The sequence below is a fragment of the Ursus maritimus genome, unplaced genomic scaffold (genome assembly GCF_017311325.1).
Source record: "Ursus maritimus isolate PB19 unplaced genomic scaffold, ASM1731132v1 scaffold_37, whole genome shotgun sequence".
Lineage (NCBI taxonomy): Eukaryota > Metazoa > Chordata > Mammalia > Carnivora > Ursidae > Ursus > Ursus maritimus.
Genome location: NW_024426341.1, coordinates 261,692 through 283,089, shown reverse-complemented (window position 1 = coordinate 283,089; position 21,398 = coordinate 261,692). Strand labels below are relative to the sequence as shown.

General features: G+C 40.0%; 1 protein-coding gene and 1 pseudogene across 1 annotated transcript; both read right to left on the bottom strand.

Annotated features, from left to right (window-relative positions):
- Nucleotides 1-2,846: 2,846 nt before the first annotated feature.
- Nucleotides 2,847-3,938, bottom strand: LOC103681602 (olfactory receptor 7A17-like). The gene has a single exon (XM_008711178.2). The coding sequence runs from the start codon at nt 3,936-3,938 to the stop codon at nt 2,847-2,849; it is 1,092 nt and encodes a 363-aa protein (XP_008709400.2).
- Nucleotides 3,939-12,574: 8,636 nt separating this feature from the next.
- On the bottom strand, nt 12,575-13,540 carry LOC103681603 (annotated as a pseudogene).
- Between the last annotated feature and the right edge of the window lie 7,858 nt (nt 13,541-21,398).

The following is a 21,398-nucleotide window of genomic DNA, read 5'->3' as shown; positions in this document are numbered from 1 at the left end:
GAACCTGGAGTGGCAGTAACTCAGGCTGTCCAGATCACTGACCATTCCCCTAAACCATGTAAAATGCTACCTGACATTCCAATCAGCAAGCTTCACATGGACAGACATATGTACCTATATAAAATTTAAAAATTTTATGGACAATATATCCAACCAAAAGGCAATAAACAATAGTCTGTCAACTGCATTGAAATAGCACTAGCTGAAGAATAGGCATAGAGTGTATGGACATATAGTAATAATAGGAAGTTAACAATGAACCTGGGGGTCAGGTACATAAATATTTGCTGAAATTTAGTAATGGTTTAAGAAAACAATAGGAAATCTATTGCACACTCATCAGCCTGTGAGACAATGTAAAGCTCTCCAGCACTGATTTGGTTGGAATTTTTAAACACGTAGCAAAAGAAGTTCCTCTAATTTTGCTTGCAGAAATGTGAACTGTTACAATGTTGGGAAAACAATCTAAAGACAGATATTAATATGAAAATACACATTATTTTTCAGCTTAGAAATTCTCAAAATTGACACTACAGCCATTCTGGTCCAGACTGTTTTCTGTGGTGTCTTCTGTCCTGGGCTTTGTAGGGTGTTTAGCGTGTCCCTGGCCTCTCCTGACATATCCCATGTGACTCCAAATTCCTCAGGACCACACTTGGGAACAATATTTCCTCCAGTGGAGAACCTGATTTTTAACATACTGATCTCTGAATATTTTTTTGAATTTTTTGTGATGTTATGTTATCACCATACAGTACATCATTAGTTTTTGATGTAGTGTTCCACGTTTCATTGTGGATCTCTGAATATTTTTGTAGAATTGTTATACTAACAACTGAGTGACAGATTTGAGCCCACACTACTAATGAGCACAATTCCCCACATACACGGCAACACATACACACTAGAACTCAATGCAAACAGCAACGTTGGTAAAACAGACACAAAATCCTCCTCGAATTCCTTGTTTGAATGCAATCCACAACAGGAATAAAATCCCCCCTGACTCCACTGTACAAATGGAAAGACCTGGCAGAGACAGTGTACAATACAGAAAACCAATGAATAACTGATCCACAAATACATTCAGCTCCCCCGGTAATGAAATCATAGCAAAGCAAAGCTCCTTCATATAATTTTCATTGTCAGATCATTGTTTTCATGTGAATACCCAGAGTAACAGGGGACCCTGTGCAAATGTATGTCTCATGAATTAGTGTTGCAAGGTCCTATCTCCAAGCAATAAATCAGTCAAGGTTTTTCTCATCAGTATGGAAACAGAGTCCAATATGCCCCATTTTAAAGACAAAAAAGAAATGCCCTGACTTCACTGTACATTCCCCCAGCCCAAATATTCCTACTCTGTTTAAATCCAAAACTCACTGGTTTGTTCTACTTTTACTGGAAGTACTTTATGCCTCCCATCCCTTCACTTCATTGTCAGCAATCACCCATGTACTGCTGACCTCAAAGTTCACTTCTTTCTTTAACATCATCAATGACTCCATTAATGAGCTCATAAGGCAAGCTAATAATCATAGAGATCTCTAGGTTCTGGGCTAAGCTGTTGGCTGTCAGGTGACCTCAGGTCAATGCCCTTGGCTTATATTGTGTCTAACCCTTTCCTGCAGGACCTGCTGGGCTCTGGGAGTCACCTTCATGGGAACTCTGAAGGAGGGGTCTCTGTGTGGCTGTCTGAATTCCTCCTGGGTGGGGCTGTTGGTGACCAAACTCTGTCCCCACACAAGACGGCAGGAAGGAGGCTGCTGTCAGTCTCCCAGCCAAACTTAGGACTCCAGGGGCAACAACCAGGTCCCACCCAGCCCAAGGTGGCACAGGCAGAGGGACTGCCACACAGGGGATATTTAGAGCTTCCTCTGTCTATTCATGAGGCGTGTTTCCCTCCTGCTTCTCCAACCTGTAAGCACATGATTTCCCTGCGGGATACTGGTGTGGACAAAGGAAACCTTTCCTGGCGATTGTGTGTTCCTAACAGGCCAGCTTATAACCAAGTGAATCCAGAGTTAATTACCCCTTCCTCGGGAGCTCTGCTGCTCCTAGAGTTCGGACCTTCCAATCCCTACTCCAATCCTGACTTCAACTTTTCCCTAAAGTCTAGGACTGAGCAATCCATCTGGATTAGATCCCTTGGATCTCCAAGATGTTGGCTTGTAGTGGACACACAGCTGTGCCCTCTACAAAACATTGCTGTTTTCCTTTTCAACAAGGATACCTATTTTATATATATATATATATATTAATCGTCTGCCTTCAACTCTGGTCATGATCCCAGGATCCTGGGATCAAGTCTCATATTGGGATTCTTGCTCAGGACGGAGTCTGCTTTTCCCTCTGCCTACCACTCCTCCTGCTTGTAGTGCTCTCTCTCTTTCTCTCTGACAAATAAATAAATGAAATCTTAGAAAATAAGCAAACAAACAAAACACCTTGAGCAAGACATACCTTAGCTTCATGACAGATTTGCCAAAAGATTAGAAATTTCATACTTGTGAATTAAGAGCCATCATTTAGTCCCTTATTATGAAGCAATAGTTAATTGCAAGAAATGTATTTAGAATTTTTTGCACTATTTTATAATCTTGGAATTAAAAAAGTAAATAGATTCTTCCCTGTAGCTTCCAGAATGAACCAAGACTTGCAAATGTCTTTTTAGCCCAATGAGAACGATTTCAGACTTGTGAGCCCCTGATTTGTCAGAGCATGAATGTGTTTTAAGCACTAACGTAGTCATCCTGCATTAGCATTAGGAATTGAATACAAACATTGATCCAATAAAATTTTGCTCAGGAAACTGAGATTCAGCAATCTTCTGAACTTGTTCTGTCCTATGACAATTGGCCATGTAGAGTCTCCTTCACAAAGAATGCTTTTAGAGCCCTCTTTATGTCTCTGTTCCTCAGGCTGTAGATGAAGGGGTTCAGCATGGGGGTGACCACCGTGTACATCACCGAGGCCACTGCACTTGCATGGGAGCTCTGGGTAGCAGCAGAGCTAAAATAAACTCCTAGGCTCGTACAATAAAATAAGGAGACAACGGAGAGGTGAGATGCACAGGTGGAAAATGCTTTATACTTGCCCTGAGCTGATGAGATCCTAAGTATGGAGGAAACAATCTTGGAGTAGGAATAAAGGATTCCAGCCAGGGGAGCAACACCCAGCAGTACAATTCCAAAATTCATCATCATGTCATTAAGAAAGGTATCAGAACAGGCAAGTTGGATGATCTGATTGAGTTCACAGAAAAAGTGGGGGAGTTCCACCTCTGTACAGAAGGACAGCCGCAACACCATTAAGGTTTGTAATAAGGAATGCAGGGTACAGATGACCCAGGACACCAGAACCAGCAGTCCACAGAGCCGGGGGTTCATGATGACTGTGTAGTGCAGGGGGTGACAGATGGCCACAAGGCGGTCATAGGCCATTACAGCCAGGAGAAAGACATCTAACACGGCAAAGAGTATGAAAAAATTAATCTGAGTAACGCACCCAGCATAGGTTATAACTTTGCTCTCTGTCTTTATATTTATCAGCATCTTAGGGACGGTGGTGGAGGTGGAACAAATGTCTACAAGGGACAGGTTGGAGAGGAAGAAGTACATGGGGGTGTGGAGGTGGGAGTCTGAGCCGACGGCCAGGATAATGAGCAGGTTTCCAAACGCAGTGATCAGGTACATGGAGAGGAAAAGCCCAAATAGGAGGGGCTGCAGTTCTGGTTTCTCTGAAAATCCCAGAAGCTGGAACTCTGAAATTCCTGTATAGTTCCCTGGGTCCATGTGTTGGGGGTGACTAGCAGCACAGGGAAAAATAGAGCTGCTGTTCTGGTTCCTCTGATAGTCCCAGAAGAAACTCTGAAATTCGTGTATCATTGCCTGGTTCCATGTGGTGGAGGTGACTTCAAGGACAGAGGCAAACAACATGATTAAATTTCATGCACTTGTATTACTCACAGATTTAAAATGCTACCTTTTCAATTTTGTAGTCCTATCATTGTACTATTTTGTGCATGGATATGGTCCATTTCAGGGGATCACCTGCACCAACATCGTTATGGAATTTTTGTTCCAATCACTTATTTTTCAAAAGACCATGTATTCTAGACTTTTATATAAAAATTATATCAAATTCCAGGAATATAATTTAAGATCTGGCCAAGTCCTGCCATCTTCTAGGCAAGGAGAGTATAGGGTGCTGGAGAAAAAAAGTTCCTAACATTCAATGATGGAGAAAAAATACATTAACAGATAAGAAAATCAATAGCATTTCAGATCGTGGTAGGTGGTATGAGAAAAGGAAAATAGGGATAAAGCAGAGAGTGAATAGGGCATGCTATTTTCATGGGTATTTAGGCCAATTCTGTGAACAAGGTCACATTGGAACACAAATCTCAAGTAAGAGATGGAAACAGATCAAGGATTATGGCGGAAATGTGTGCCCTGTAGAGGGAATGACGAGTGCAAAGGCCCGGAGGAAGGTACTTACTTCCAATGTTCAAGTCAAAGAAGCAAAGTCAGTGCTGCAAGGGGAATGAGCAGGAGGCAGACTGAGGAGAGACAGTGTCAGACATGCTGAGGAGGGAAGTGGCCTCTCTGCTACCTCTGAACCCTCAAGGCACAGGGACTTCCTTGTCCACACTGCCTCTCCCTAGGTGTTCATTGTGTTGCAAAGGCATCCCATGAATCGAACCATATCTCCTTCTTAGTGGCCTCTCTTGATTGAGTTCTGGCCCCTGTGTTGTGTCACCTTTTGGTTTATGAGTCCTGGCACCCTGTTGTGGGGACAGCTCACACTCCACAGTCACCCACTTGCAAGACACCATCCTCTCCTGGGTTGTGTTATTCCCCTGTCTTTCTCTCCCCAGCATCTTGATTGTGCCAGGAATGGATCCAACCCACGTAGGTCAGATATATGAGCTTTCCCTTGCAAAATGCAGAATTGGCAAGCCTCCCATGGACAAATAATATATTTAAATATTACGATATATATATATAGATATAGGTATAGATATAGATATCCCGAAAATTGACCAATGGGTTGAAGAAACACTTCACAAAAAGAAGTGTCCACAAACAACAAAAGTTGGGCATTTTTATATCAAGCACAGAGGACTTATTGTTCCTGTAAGTCCTGCATCATTTTTGGCCAATTCATTCTGTGTGGTCTGATAGGGGATGAGGTTAGTCCCTTTCTCCCTTCTCCATGTGGCATCTTTTATTGATATTCTTGACCTTTGGGTATTGATCTCTTTTACAAACCCAGTGGGCACACTCTAATTCTCATTCTGGATTTCACCCGGTGTGCAAAGGGTCAACAGACCATGCTCTATAATCCTGCCTGCACCATGACAATTCTATCATTTTGTACTCAATAATTAGCTTCATATCATTCTGTCTGTGGATATTGTTTCATACACACACTTATTTCATTGTGCTCTGTCCTCACTCTTATGATTCATGATTTAAAATTGCAGGGACTTCACCTTCTTTGTTCTTTTTTGTTTTTTCCACCAAGTTTTGTGAATATATGTGTTTAATATAAAAATCCCTATGAATATGGGTAGGTATAGAATGAACAGAATGAGAAATATTAATGTGATAATAATTTGGCATAATGCAAGCAAGAAAGAGTGTTGTTAAAGAAAAAAGAATGAACAGAATGAAGGGATTACAAAACCAGGTTAGAATGTAAATTGAGTGGTTTCAAAACACCTGCTACAGGCAAAATTGCATGAAAAACCAAAATGAACTAAAATAAGATATAAAATAGCAATCATTAATGATATCAGCATGGATCAATAATTCAACTGTCAAAGTCCTAGACACAAAAAATATAATATATAATGTCCCTTGCATACTCAGTATTTATTTGTTAAATGAGTTAGAAAATAGGTTTCAATGTATAAGGACACATGGGAAGGTTGTATTTCAGTTTTTTGGAAAAGGTTGAATTTCTCAATAAATGCTGGCATAAAGGGATATCTGTCTGCAAGAATATGAAACCTGTCCCCTCCCTCAGACCTTACAAAGAACCCAGAGGGCTTATAACCTCAGGGTAAGAGTAACCAAACAATACAGTAGAACATCAATAAAACTACATATAAAAATTACAGGTGGGCAAAACCACTGAAGAAAGCAAGAAACTCAGAAGAAGGTAGATATATTTACATAAAATATAAAGTTTATATGGTCTAAATATGTTCCAAATGTTAATTAAAAAACAATGATCGGAGGAAATAATTTGAAATACTGATAATGTTTTATTTTATTTTTTCTTTTTATTTTTTATTATATTTATTTATTATTTTAATAATTTTTTATTATATTATGTTAGTCACCATACAGTACATCCCTAGTTTTTGACGTGAAGTTCCATGATTCATTACTTGCATGTAATACCAGAGCACCATGCAATACGTGCCCTCCTTACTACCCATCACCACCTATCCCATTCCCCCACCCCCTCCTCTCTGAAGCCCGAAGTTTGTTTCCCAGAGTCCATAGTCTCTCATGGTTCAAGAGAGAGAGAGAGAGAGAGAGAGAGAGAAAATAACATATAGTCATATAATGATAAAGGCTAATCATTACGGCCATCAAATATATGAGGTTGGTTGAACCACAGGACGCTTTAAGAAAACAAGAAACATCTCCATCACCATCAGCCTGGGGGGGGGGCTCACAGAGCTGTTCTATTATTTGTGGTTGAAACTTATTTTATTTTCAAGATCTCATTTATTCACTTGAGAGAGAGAGAGAGACAGAGTGAGAACAGGCAGGCGGAGAGACAGAGGGAAACGGAGACGCAGAATCCCCGCTGAGCTAAAAGCCCTCTGTGGGGCTTGATCCCAGCACCAAGAGATCATGACCTGAGCTGAAGGCAGATCCTTAACCACCTTTGCCACCCAGGTACCACTGTGGTTAAAACTTTTAAACAGGTAGCCAAAGGGTTACTGTGAATTTGCTGCAGGAAGTAAGTGTTACAAGGGTGAAGGCAGAAGCTGAAGGCAGCTGTGTTCCAAATACTGATGATCTTCACCCCAGGGCTTCTCTGTCTCTGCGCCATGGACATTCTGGCCAGAGCCTGCCCTGGGGTGTGGGGTGTCCTGTGCACGTAGGATGTTTAGACATTCCTATCTCCATGCACCCCTCTCCAATATGACAGGCAAAGCTGGCTCCAGACAGTGATCAATGATCCCCAGGGGACAAAATCACACCCAATCAGAACCACACATTGAGTGTAACAATCTCAACATACTTTTTCTAGCATCGCTATAATAACAGTTTAATAATAAAGAAAATGAAAGACCACCAAAAGTGTGAGGAGTGGTCACTCAGTGAAATTGACATTAGCACTAATATTACATTAATTATTTAATAAAGCAAACAAGCAAACAGAGGGAACACTTGCTTTGGGCTAAGTTTAATCGCCTCTCACATGATTATGGGTCAATATTCTTGGCTTCCATGCTCTCTGACCCTGTCACCCATGGGCCACTGGGGTATTGGCCTCACCTGGCTGGGTGTGTGACAGGGAGGTGTCTGTGGAAGTCTGAATTCCTCCCCGGACAGCAGATGATAGAAACTAAAGCTCTGACCTCAGCCAAGACAGCAGGATGGAGTGAAGCATCGGCCTCCAGCCAGAATTAGGACTCGGAATAACCAGGCAAAATGCATGGCACTTCCCGTCCAAGGTTGCACAGGCTGATGGACTGGGGATGAGGAGGTATTTAGAGCTTCCTGTGTCTGCTCATTAGCACATTTCCCCCCTGTGACTCCAGGCTCTAAGTACATGATTCCCAAGTCGAAAGTCCTCTGGACAGAAACGATATTTTTCTAATGAATCTTAGTAACGAAAAGACTAGGTTAGAGGTCAAGTGAAATTGGGTTTTCTTTTTCTTTTTTTTTAATCTCCTTTTCCCTGAATTTGTCCCCTTCCTGACATGTGAATCTCCTAGCATCTTACCTAGCTCCAGGTTATAATTTTCTCCTAGTCTATGACCCAGTAGCTACCTGGATTAGGTCTCTTTATCTTCAAAGCATTGACATGTGGTGGGGACCCTGCCTGGCTGTCCCTAGACAGGGTCTATTCTTCTTTTCAATAAGGCAGAGGAGTGAGGTCTTCTGATAATAAATCTTGGCCACTACACACATCGGCTTCAAGATACATTCGCCATTACAGTTAGGAATTTCTCGCTTTATACAAGTAAAGAGCAGTCACTTAGCCCTTTGTCATAAAATGGTTGTAATTACAAGAGACGTGCTTAGGTCATTTTATGTACTAGAACGTGAGCTTGTATCTCACAGGGATAGTTTGATTTAATTTTTATAAAAATCTTGTCCACAAGTAAGTGAAGTACATTTATGAACTCCAATCTTCGCTGTAGACATGGTGCTTGGTGGTGTGTAGTGATCTGTCCACATTGAATATATGCATATGTTGTGGGCCTTGAGTGTCATTCTGTCAGGACACTTCCAGCTCTCAAGCTCTGGGCTAGTGCTTCTCAACCATGCCCCTGGGGATGTCTGGCAATGTCTGAAGGGAAGCTGCTGAACATTTTCAATCCAGGGGAAAGCACCCCAAAATATTATTATCCTACCAAAACTTGCAACTATGTTGACAATAAAACTTGGGGAACCCATCTAGACCAGTATCTCTCCAACTTTAGTGTGCCTGCATATCCACACAGATCCCACTGTGTGGGATCCAACTATAAATACAGGATCTTATCATAGGTCCAGAGTGGACCAGAGAGTCTGTATTTCCAACAAGCTCCGGGAGATGTTGATGTGTAGATCTTGGTATGTGGATCACTCTTTATTAGCAAGGCTGTGAGCCTGGGATAGAGATAGGTGTAGGCAGTTTAAAGTCTTTTGCACCAGACATGGTCATTGCACAAAATTATGATGGAAACCTGTATTCACTCATTCTTCAAACTGTGTAAAATCTGTGTTGATTGCATTTATAATTGACTAAAACAATGCACATATGAAAAAGACTTTGTAGTTTGCATGATAAGGGTCTTGCAAATATGTCTGGGTCCTAATATCCAGTGCCTTTAATGTCTTATTTGTTACAGCAAAGAAGAATTAAGGTAGCAGATAGTACAGGGTTGGTAATCAACTGTCATTACGATAACAAGAGTGAGTGTCCAGGTCGATGAAAGTAATCACTACAGTTCTCTAAATGTTCAGGAAGGGGATAAAATAGTTGGTGTTAGAGAAAGACAAATGCTGGCCTACTGGCTCAGAAGTTTGAGGAAAATCAATGAGCAAGGAATGCAAGCAGCCAGCAAGAGACACTGGAATTGGAACTGAGCCCTGCAGACATCTTGCTATTAGCATGATGAGACTTCTTCCAAGCTTCTTCTCCAGAACAGTAAGAGCATGTATTTTTTTAAGCAATTAGTGTGGGGTATTTTACAGCAGCAAGAGGAATCTCATATGGAAATAGTCAATAAAATTATTTGAGGAAACTGATTTTATGTCTTCCAATTCACTCATAGCTTCCCTTGGATAAGGGCAATTTGCAATACAGAACCCACATTAAGTAGATAAAAACCTAAATCTATTTGAAGATATTCTGTCCCATCAGCTGGTACAATAAATACCTCCTGGTTTAAATGTGCATGTGGTCTGATTACGAGGCCTTTGAGACAGCGACATCGGAAAGAAACTCATGGTCTGAATTAAAGTCATCCATTGTCATTTACAATTTTGCATGTATATTTCTGCATCCTTTTCTTTCATGTTGATTCAACATTCATTCTTCCCACAATCACCACACTTGACTGTTTTCTTTGGAGTAAAAAATTGATTTCCACATATTTCATTCTTTTCTTACAACATTCATATGGTGTTATGTTTAGCATTGCACATTGCCTTCATGAATAAGAAAAGGGGCTCAGGATTTGAAATTTTAAACAATTACCTAACAAAGCAGTTCAAGTTTATGCAACAGTCTTAATTATACATAAATGGAAACCTGCACTATGTGCTCTTCATTTTGGGGTAGCTCCTTTAACTCTTCAAATTCTACCCTTTAAATATGCAGTTTATTGTGGGTCATTATATTCCAATATTGAATTATGTGGGAAAATATCTACAGCACATGGATAAGGGTAAGATCTAGAGCACAGGTAGCTGACTCTCCATTGAAGGTTTGCAAGATCACTCTTCTAAGAAGGAAGGAAAGCAAGTGTCAATTATGGAAGTAGGAACAGTGGGATGAAATTCAAATAATTCCCATAAGTTCCTTTAAATTGTAAAGAGTTTGTTTTCTTGAAATAAATATGTACATGAATATACATACATTTACATTCACACAACACTTAGTCTTGAACATTCTTTGGACCCACCAAGGTACTTTGACACATTTCATCTTGTGTTAAAACATCCCTGGAAGTTAGGATTATGATTCCACCTTGCCGTCAGAAGATAACGAAGGCTGGAGGGATTACACACTAACAATTGCATAGTGAAGTAGTGAGAGCTTACTGTGCACCTTCTTGAGTTCTATGGAAATGGAATTATGCAGCACGTACCCAAGATTTTTCGATGGCTCTTTCGATTCCAAAAGTTGTACACTTTAAATATGTACGGTTTCTCGCATGCAATAATGCTCCAGTTATATAATTAGAATGTAAACATTCTAGGGGTGCATGACTCAGGGTCAGATCTGGAGCACAGGTAGCTAGGTCACACCTATCGTGGTGGGAGCGCTCTCGGTCCAACTGTGGAAAAGCATTGGTTCATGTGTGCATGTTAAAATAGTGGAATTAAATTAAGACAATTCACATTTGATAAACTCACTTATTTTGTAACTAGAAGATTACGTACATATGTGAAAGGAGTAAAATGACATGAATTGGATCAAGACAGAAGAGCACTGCAGCCACACACCTCATGGATCAGCCTTAGAAACACATAGTAGAGAGTCACAACTGACTTCAGACTCATGGGCATCCCTGCAGAGATCAAAACAGCTGCCTACTCTACGATCCACTTTGATAATAAACACAGTATATTAGCCATTTTTAAAAGATTTTATTTATTTACATGAATGAGAGAGAGAACAAACTAGAGAGAAAGCATGAGTGGCGGGTGTGGGGGAGGGAGAGTAGGAGAGGGAGAAGCAGAGTCCCTGTTGAGCAGGGAGCCTGTTGGGGGGCTTGATCGCAGGACAACTGGATCATAATGTGAGTCGAAGGCAGATGCTTAACCAGCTGAATCACCCAGGCACCCCCATCCTAAGCCATTTTATTTTAGGATGCTTTGTATGCAGCAATACTAAGTGATATAGTAATCGAATCAGGCAGAACACATGGCATTGTAATAATCTGATTCATTTTATTAGGCATTTGTTCTGACACTTGAAATTAGCTTTCAAGATGACTCTGTTCTTCAAGTTTATCTCAGGTAACTGTATATAAAAATGACTCCATTGAAACCCCTCTGAGGTAACATGGAAAGGTTGGAAGGACATGCATGTGTGTGCAGAACTTGAGACCATGGATCACAACCTGGACAGGAATCCAAGCTTTCTGGTGAGGTCTCCTGTGGTTATGAGGATCATATATAATGGGTGATACTGATAAGTTCATTTGCTGCCCCTTTAGAGGTTTTGGAGGTTCAATTAGAGAAATTGAAGGAATCATATTTAATGTAGTACAGGAAAATTTCAACCAGAATCCAAAAAGTAATTTAATAAAATGCCCAAACATGCCAAGTTTTTCATCTAATGAATACATTTTACAAATGAAGTTTGATATGCCATAATTCAATGAACAGATGAGTGCCTGAGAAGAAATATTTTGCATAGCAATCAATGTATTCTTTAATATTTTGCTTTATCACAATAAAGCCAAGGTTGATTCTAAGGCCATATATTGTTACTCTATTTTAACCATATTTGTCTTTCTGTGTAGATTCTACTTGGAGACATGCATTTTATCATATGTATATATAATTTTATTTTTTATTATTTTTTTTGCCAGTGACTATGATAGGCATGGTGGACACAAGCTGTGTAACAGGACAATATCATATATGTAGAAAATTCCCCATGATTAGCTCTGACCATCAGTACGTCAGTCTGCATCCTCTGCAGGAGCAGGGAAGGTAGCAATACACAAAGGAATGATGCTTACAAAATGAAGCACATGGTCTCAGATTGTTCTCTGTTATAAACTTGTATAAATAGCTGTGGTGGCCAAGAGTAGAGTTTTCATAAAAGTACCATTCATTCAAAAGAAAAAATAGTCAGTATGACATATTGTATTCGAGAAGAAATTTTTGTTAATAGATTCATATAGTCCTTTGGGTAAGTGACAATGTCCAAATAGTTCTCACCTGAGATTAGGAATGACACTGAGAGAGTAGGAAAATGACAAAGGGAAAATCTCTTGGATGTCAGAGTTACCACAAAGCTTAATAAAGTGAGTTACAAAAATTAGGCTGAAAGGAAAAAAAATAGAAATTCCTGGAAAAAAATAAAAGAGGTATGTCCACTTCCACAATGATCAAAGTATCTCAACTTTTGGATCAGGCTTTGGGCCCGGGAATTATGGGCACTTCTTCAGCCCCAGGATGATTGTCCCTTTCAGAGCTGCCATCCTATAAAATCTCCTCAGAGCCTCCTTTATGTCTCTGTTCCTCAGACTGTAGATGAAGGGGTTCAGCATGGGCGTGACCACCGTGTACATCACTGAGGCTACTGCACTTGCGTGGGAGCTCTGGGGAGCCGAGGAACTAATGTATACTCCTAGGCTCATACAATAAAATAAAGAGACAACCGAGAGATGAGATGTACATGTGGAAAATGCTTTATACTTGCCCTGAGCTGATGAGATCCCAAGGACGGAGGAAACTATCTTAGAGTAAGAGTAAAGGATCCCAATGAAGGGACCAACAGCCACCAACATAGCTGTAAAATACATCATCATAATATTGGGAAACGTGTCAGAACAGGAAAGTTTTATCATCTGAATGAGTTCACAGAAAAAGTGGGGGATTTCCACATCTGTACAGGACAGCCACAACACCATGGAATTGTGTAACAAGGAATGCAAGACATTCAAGATCCAGGACATCAGAACCATCAGTCCACAAAGCGAGGGGTTCATGATGACCTTGTAGTGCAGGGGGTGACAGATGGCTACAAAGCAGTCATAGGCCAACACAGCCAGGAGGAACATGTCTAATCCTGTAAACAGTATGAAAAAATACATCTGCGTGTTGCAGCCTGCAAAGGTTATGACTTTGCTCTGAGTCTGGATGTTCCACAGCATCTTGGGGACGGTGGTGGAGGTGAAACAGATGTCTACAAAGGACAGGTTGGCCAGGAAGAATTACATGGGGGTGTGGAGGTGGGAGTCTGAGCTGACGGCCAGAATGATGAGCAGGTTTCCAAACACAGTAATCAGGTACATGGAGAGGAAAAGCCCAAATAGGAGGGGCTGCATTTCTGGTTTCTCTGAAAATCCCAGAAGCTGGAACTCTGAAATTCCTGTATAGTTCCCTGGGTCCATGTGCTGGAGGTGACTAGCAGCACAGGGGAAAATAGCACAAATAGTTTTCACACAAATTGTCATTGCTCACATTGTCAAAATGCAAGAATTTCTATTTTCCACTCAAGAAACTAATTGCAATATTTTGTGAATGGGTTCAGTCTCTTCGAGTGGATCCCCAGTCCATCTCTGATTAGGAATTTTTATCACAACATCAGATGTCCCACCAAAGGGTCAGGTACTTTATAGTGTCAGTAAGAAATTATTTCATGCATTTGAGGAATATGTAGAGCCTCAAACATGTTTTGGAAACTCTGGTCATAGAGTGCTGAACGGCAAATGTCCCTACAATTCAATGATGGGGATAGGGTGTATATATATATAAAGATTAAATAATCATGAGATGGAGACAGATGATATGAACATAACAGAAGCAGCTTAAGAGAGAATGTGTCAGGTGTTATGTTGGGTGTTCAGTCAAGTTTGGATGAGAAGGTGACATTTGAAAGGAGACCTCATGGCAGAGTGGGTGGAAGAGAGGAGGCCTTCCCAGTAGAGGGGATGGCTGGAGCAAAGACCCTGAGGAAGTGCTCCTGTCAGAAAATCAAGTCTTAGAAGGAAACGTGTGTGTTGAGGGAAATGTACAAGAGTGACAAGAGGTGGTAGCAGTGAATTCTGTAGGATCTTGTGGCTTCATAGCTGCTTCAAATTCAAGACCCAGGCAGTTCCTTATCTACACTAGTTCTTGCACATTGTGATTTGGTTGAATCAGTGTCCTGTCCATTGAACATCCCTCCTTAGTGTCTTCTGTTGATTGAGTATGGCCTGTGTATTATAATGGTCATCTTGAAGTAGAGGACTCTGTGTATCCCTGACCTAAGGACTGCTCTCACTCATCAAGATGCCCACACACATGCGCCCCGCCCCACACATAGTGTCACATCCACACAACAGTGCACGCCAAGTCCTCCTGGTGTATGTTAACTCTATGTCCTCACCTCTCCCCCACACCCTCTAACACAGTGTTTAGGATATGAATGCAAGCACATCCTATTACCTTTCCCATAAAGAATGTAGAAATAAGACCCAGAAATTCCTATTCATAGATTCCAAGGGACAAATCATCTCGGAGCTCCATTTTGGAATGACCACTTTCTGACCTGTGTGTAAAGAAACATAAAAATTTGTGTTCAACATTTGGGGTCTTTTCTGGTTCCATACACATTTTAGATTATTCGTTCCAGCTCTGTGTAGAGTGCTGGTGGTATTTTGATAAGGACTAATTTAAATATGTAGATTGCTTTGGGAAGCATAGACATTTTGTTCTTTTATTTTTATTTTTTTAATAATAATACTTTTTATTATATTATGCTAGTCACGATACAGTCACCATACATACATTTAATAATATTTGTTCTTCCAATCCATGAGCATGGAACATTTTTTCATCTCTTTGTGCCTTCCTCAGTTTCTTTCATAAGTGTTCTACACATTTCAGAGTACAGATCTTTTACCTCTTTGGTTAAGTTTCTTCCTAGAGACCTTATGTGTTTTGGCACAATTGTAATCAGCTAAGAGACACATTAAACCTGGTTACATCATTCATCATCAGGCAAAAACAAATCAAAACCACAACGAGATACCACCTCACAGCAGTCGGAATGGCTAAAATTATCAACTCAGGAAACATCAGATGTTGGCCCAGAAGCAGAGAAAAGGGAATCCTCTCACACTGTTGGTGGGAATGTAAACTTGCAGACACTCTGGAAAACAGTATGGAGGTTAAACAAAAATGAAAAAAAGAGCTACTGTACCACGCAGAGATTGCACTGGTTGGTATTTATCCAAAGGATACAACACAGTGATTCGAAGGGCCCATGCACCTCAATGTTTATAGCAGCAATGTCTACTATTGGCAACATATGGAAAGAGCCCAGATGTCCCTCCACAGATGAGGGGATAAAGAAGATGTGGTATATATACACAGTGCAATATTACTCGGCCATAGACGAATCAAGTCTTGCCATTTGCAAAGATCTGGAGGAAGCTAATATGTATCATGCTAAACAAAATAAGTTAGAGATAGACAAATACTGTATGATTTCATTCATAAATGGAATTTAAGAGACAAAGTTATTAACATAGGGGAAGGGAAGGAAAAATAAATAAGATAAAAATAGAGAGGGAGGGAATCCATGAGAGCCATGATTATAGACATAAAGTGAGGTTTGCTGGAGGGGAGTGGGTGGGGGAATGGGGTAATTTGGTGATGGTCATTAAGGAGGGCATTGGATGGAATGAGCCCTGGGTGTCATATGCAACTGATGAATCACTAAATTCTACCTCTGTAACCTACAATACACCATATGTTAATTAAATTGAATTTAAATAAAGAAATAAAAAAAATAACAGCAGCAAAAAATTGCATTCAATAAGCAGAGAGATAGTGAGAGACAGACATAAGGAAAGTGAAATGGGATGGATATAAAGAATAAAGTGATCTAACAAGCTCAGCTCTTCTGATAGACTGTGAGGAAGGAAAGCTTCCTTGGTGCTACTGGCATCTAGCCTTGGATACACACTATTTATACCCAGCAAAAATAATAAGAGCAAAATCACATTTGATCACAACACAAAGTGGTGACATCTTTATGGTGTGAATCACATTACAGATTGAACATCACAAGAGGAAAAAAAAATCAACATTTCACAAAATCCAGGCATTTTTTTTACCAGATAGCAGACAGCAGAAGACTTTTTTCCCCCCTGCCTATTCCATAGTTATTTGACCCATTGGTTTTTGTTGGGTCAATAGCGGATGAGGTGAGCCCCTTCATCACTTTTCTTATGAGACATCGTTTTGTTTTTATTTGCCATTCTTAGCCTCTGGGTTTTAGTCACTATCTTGACAAATCCGATGAGCACAACCGCTCAAGGTGCTGTTGCTTGTCCAACACCAAAGTGTTCCCGAGCCTCTGTGAAATCCTACACACCCAGTGGCAATTTATGTACAACCGTATTTAGCAACATTGAAGGGACTTCTGAGAACTAACTGAAACAGAATTTACAGGAGCAGTAATTCCACAAAATCAACATGGATAAATAGTAAAATTCCCCACAACCCTGAAATAAAAGCGTATTACATATAAAGTTCTTAGACATTTTGGAACATAGAATATGTTCTTTCAGCATACGTTGAATGAATCAGGAATTTGGTCTCATTAGATATGGACATTTAACCCATGGCAAAGCTCGTTTAGATTTAGATGGAAAGGATTGGAATGTTGAACGGCAGTTGGCACAAACTGCTTTCTACAAAGAAGGAATCTCAGTAGATCCATATCCCACACATCTCACAACGATCAGGAGGAGTAACCCTCAGTGGAACAGTAACCGTTCCATTTTAGATGCACGTCGAGGAAATACATATAAATTTCACAGGTGGGCAAAACATCATAATTAAGGCAAAAGTCTCAGAAGTAAGAAGAGAAATATATTTGAGTACATAAAATTTAAAACTATTTTATGGCCAATGATATCTAATTAAAAGTCAATAGAGAAACTGTGATTTACAGCAATTATTTGGAATACTGATAATTATAAATAGGCATGTAATATGTGGACATATAATAATAATAGATAAATGAACATGGTGATCAAGCACATGAATCTTTGCTGGGGCTCCCTAATTGCTTAAAAAATCAACAGAAATCTCTTTCACACCCAGAACCCTGAGAAAACACTCAAAGAGCTGTCACACTGGTTGGAGCTGGTATTTTTAATCAAGTAGCAAATTTGTATTATCTAACTTTGCTGTCACAATTGTGAAGTGTTTCAACGTCTTGGAGAAGCTCTGAAGACATTACAAATATTAAAAATCAGATGTCCTTTGGGGTGGCTGACTGGGTCATTTAGTAGAGCGTGGGACTCTTGAGCTTGGGGTTGTAAGTTCAAGCCCCATGTTGGGTGTAGAGATTACTTAAAAAATTAAATATTTTTAAGAAATGCAGATATGCTCTAACCCAGGGTTTCTCAGTCTGTGCACTACATGCATTTGGGGCTAGTTTCTTCTCTGTGGTGGGCTGTATCCTGTGCACTGTAGGCTGTTTAAAGTGTCCTTGGCCACCAAACACCCCTTCCCAGTGTGACAGCCCAGAATGACTTTGAATATTGTTCAATGCGCCCTGGGCACAAAATCACCTTTGGTTGAGAAAGATGGTTTTCACTACTTAAAAAGTATTTTGTGGCATATATATTCAATAATATTTCTCATTAAATAATAATTTAATTGGAAAAAAGACAAAAGATCATCCAAAGTGTAAGTGGCACAGCCACACCATGAAATGTCATGCAGGCATTGAAATAATGACTCAGGATTACACTGGTGACTAGAGGGTTGTGTATAAGCTAATCCTGAGTCAGAAGGATGAGGGACAAAAGCTAGAAAAAAAAAAAAGACTGTGCCAGAACTTAAGGGTACTTAAAATATACGTAGGTGTCTTTTCATATATTCGAACTGAAAGGGTGTGAATGTGTATGTGTGCACAGCACAGATTAGTATTAGAAGAAATGAAAACTTTTGAAAGAAAGAACAACAGTAAAAATGCTCTTACGTTAAGCAGAGTGGACCGGTGATGGGTAGTAAGGAGGGCACGTATTGCATGGTGCACTGGGTGTTATACACAACTAATGAATCATCGAGCCTTACATCGGAAACCGGGGATGTACTGTATGGTGACTAACATAATATAATAAAAATCATTAAAAAAAAAGAACTGTCTGAAATGAAATTGAAGGAAGACCCAAATTCAACTTCTGAGTACAAAGACTTAAAAGAGTAATATTGTAATGAAATTGCCATGGGTCCAAATCTAAATAGATTACCAAGGACTCGAGAATAAAAGAATTTGAAAAAATCTTTTTTAATGTGGAGAGAAGCAGTATCTAAAGTTGTAGTTTCATCTCACATGAAGAGAAGGGGACAATATGCTTATGGAAAGTAAAGGTGATTCTTGGTCAAACAGAAAGAAGAATGCCTTTTAAGTGATGGCATTTTGTTTTAGAAATCGATTCATTAATAAATGGCCAAAAGGAACAGTAGTGCATACAGAGATGTGAACGATACTTGGGATGTATGTATAAAGGGTGATTTGTGAGTCATAAGTGTGCAGCAGGACATTCACTTTCAGTGTTTGGAAAAAAGGTTTCAACAAGTGAAGAATATTAAGGTGACAGATCAATTTGACCAGGAAAACAAACAAACAAACAAACAAACAAACAAACAAACATTTAGAAAGTCAATGGAGGGAATATATTACGAGTAATGTGAAGATTTTACCACACAAAATTAATACACTCTCACACATTCTGCACAAATACATCTACACATACATAAAAAAGCAAAATGGCAAGTAGGTAAACTGATGAAATAAACAGCAATAATTTGCTTGAAAGAATGCAATAAAAAACAGGAATAAAACCCCTCTGACCTCACTATGCAAACACTAAGAGTCTCACAGACATTTTCAATGGAGAAAGTGGGTGGCGAGCTCTGCCAGCCCATGTTCGGGTTCACAGGTAATGAGGTAATTGTAAAGGAAGCTCATTAGCATATCCTTTTTCACATAATCCATGTAAAAAAATTCATTTGAATAGTGAAGAGAGAAGGGGTATGTGATATGTATATGATATTCATGGACGGCTCTTGCATAGATGCACCTGCAAGAATTCTTTGTCTGGATTTTCTCCTTAGTACAGAAGTGTAGTCTAACATGTCCCATCTGAAATGTGAAAAGCTGTGTTCTCACTTCATTTTATATCCTAGCAGCTAATACTTGACTTTCCTACTCTGGCTGATTGTAAAGATCCTTGGTCTCATGTTCTACTTTTACAATCTCACCCTTCATGAGATTGGGTTTCCCTTCTTATGGTTTACTAGCTAATACTGAACCTTACATTTCGGAGTTCCATGTGCACTTCTATTTTTAGCATCATAAATATATAAATGAATCGACCAATAAATTCCTTAATCAAGCCAGGAAACAACCACAGCAAACTCTCAGCTCTGGGCTAGGCTGGATTGGCCCTCAAGTGACCTCAGGTAAATGCAGTTGACCTTCATTCTCAGACCCACTGCAGTCCCTACTGGGCAGTAAAACTCATCTAGATGGGGTCTCTGGGAGGAAGGTTTAACACAGAAATCAAAGTACCTGTCTGGTTGGTAGATGATGGAGGACGAAGCTCTGTCCCCAGACAAGAGAGTGGGAATGGGTCAGACTCCAGTGCCCCATCCAGACTCAGGACTGCACAAGAAACGACCAGGTCTTGTCCAGTCCAGGGTTGCCTGTGCTGCGGGACTGCAACAGAGGAGTATTTATAGCTGGTTCAGTCTGCTCATTAGCATAATTTCCCTCTGTTCCTCCCACCTGTAGGCACATGATTTCCCTGCGGGACACTAGTGTGGACAGAAAGGACATTTATTCTGTTGAATTTCTGTTCCTAGGAGACTGGTGAGAAGCCAGGTGTAGTCAGGGTTTTTTTTGTTTTTGCATATTCTTGGTTTTGTCTTGTGCTTTTACTCTATTTCTATGACTTCTTCTGCCTTTCAGAGATTTAAATTACCAGCACCTTACCCCACTCTTGAGTGACTATTGTCTCCTGTTTAAGACTGAGGAATAGATCATGACTAAGTCCCTCAGGTTCTTCAAAGCAGTGACTTACTTGTGGTGGAGACAGGACCCCTGTAATCTCTAGAATTACTTTTCTCCTTTTCAACAAGGAATATAAGTTTGTCTTTTAATATAAACCCCTGGGTTGCCCCTTTGCTTTGATGACTGTTTCCTTTGCTGTGCAGAAACTTTTTATCTTGGTGAAGTCCCAAATATTCATTTTTTCCTTTTGTTTCCCTCGCCTTTGGAGACGTGTCAAGAAGTTGGTATGACTGATGTCGATGAGGTTACAGCCTATGTTCTCCTCTGTTTTTGATGGATTCCTGTCTCACATCAAGGTCTTTCATCCATTTGGAGTTTATCTTTGTGTATGGTGTGAGAAAATAGTCAGTTTCATTCTTTTGCATATAACTGTCCAATTTTCCCAGCACCATTTATTGAAGAGACTGTCTTTTTTCCACTGGATGTTTTTTCTTGCTGTGTCAAAGATTAGTTGACCATAAGTCGAGGGTCCATTTCTGGAGTCTCTATTCTGTTCCATTGGTCTATGTGTCTGTTTTTGTGCCAGTACCATGCTGTCTTGGTGATCACGGCTTTGTAGCATAGCTTGAAATCAGGCAAAGTGATGACTCCAGCTTTTTTTTTTTTTTTCAACATTTCCTTGGCGATTCAGTGTCTTTTCTGGGTCCACGCAAATTTTAAGATTGTTTGTTCCACTTCTTTGAAAAATGTCATTGGTATTTTGAACAGAATGGGAGAAGATATTTGCAAATGAAACTACAGATAAAAAGCTGGTATCCAAGACCTGTAAAGAACTTCTCAAACTCAATACACAAGAAACAAATAATCAAATAAACCACATTGAGATACCACCTTACACCAGTTAGAACAGCAAAAATTTACAAGGCAAGAAACAACAAATGTTGGAGAGGATGTGGAGAAATGGGAACCGTCTTACACTGTTAGTGGGAATGCAAGTTGTTACAGCTACTACGGAAAACAGTGTGGAGATCCTTCAAAAAGTTAAAAATAGAGCTATCCTATGACCTAACAATTGCACTGCTGGGTATTTACCATAAAGATATAGACATAGTGAAGAGAAGGGCCATATGCTCCCCAATGTTCATAGCAGCATTGTCCACAATAGCTAAACTGTGGAAGGAGCTGAGATGCCCTTCAACAGAGGAATGGAAAAAGAAGATGTGGTCCAT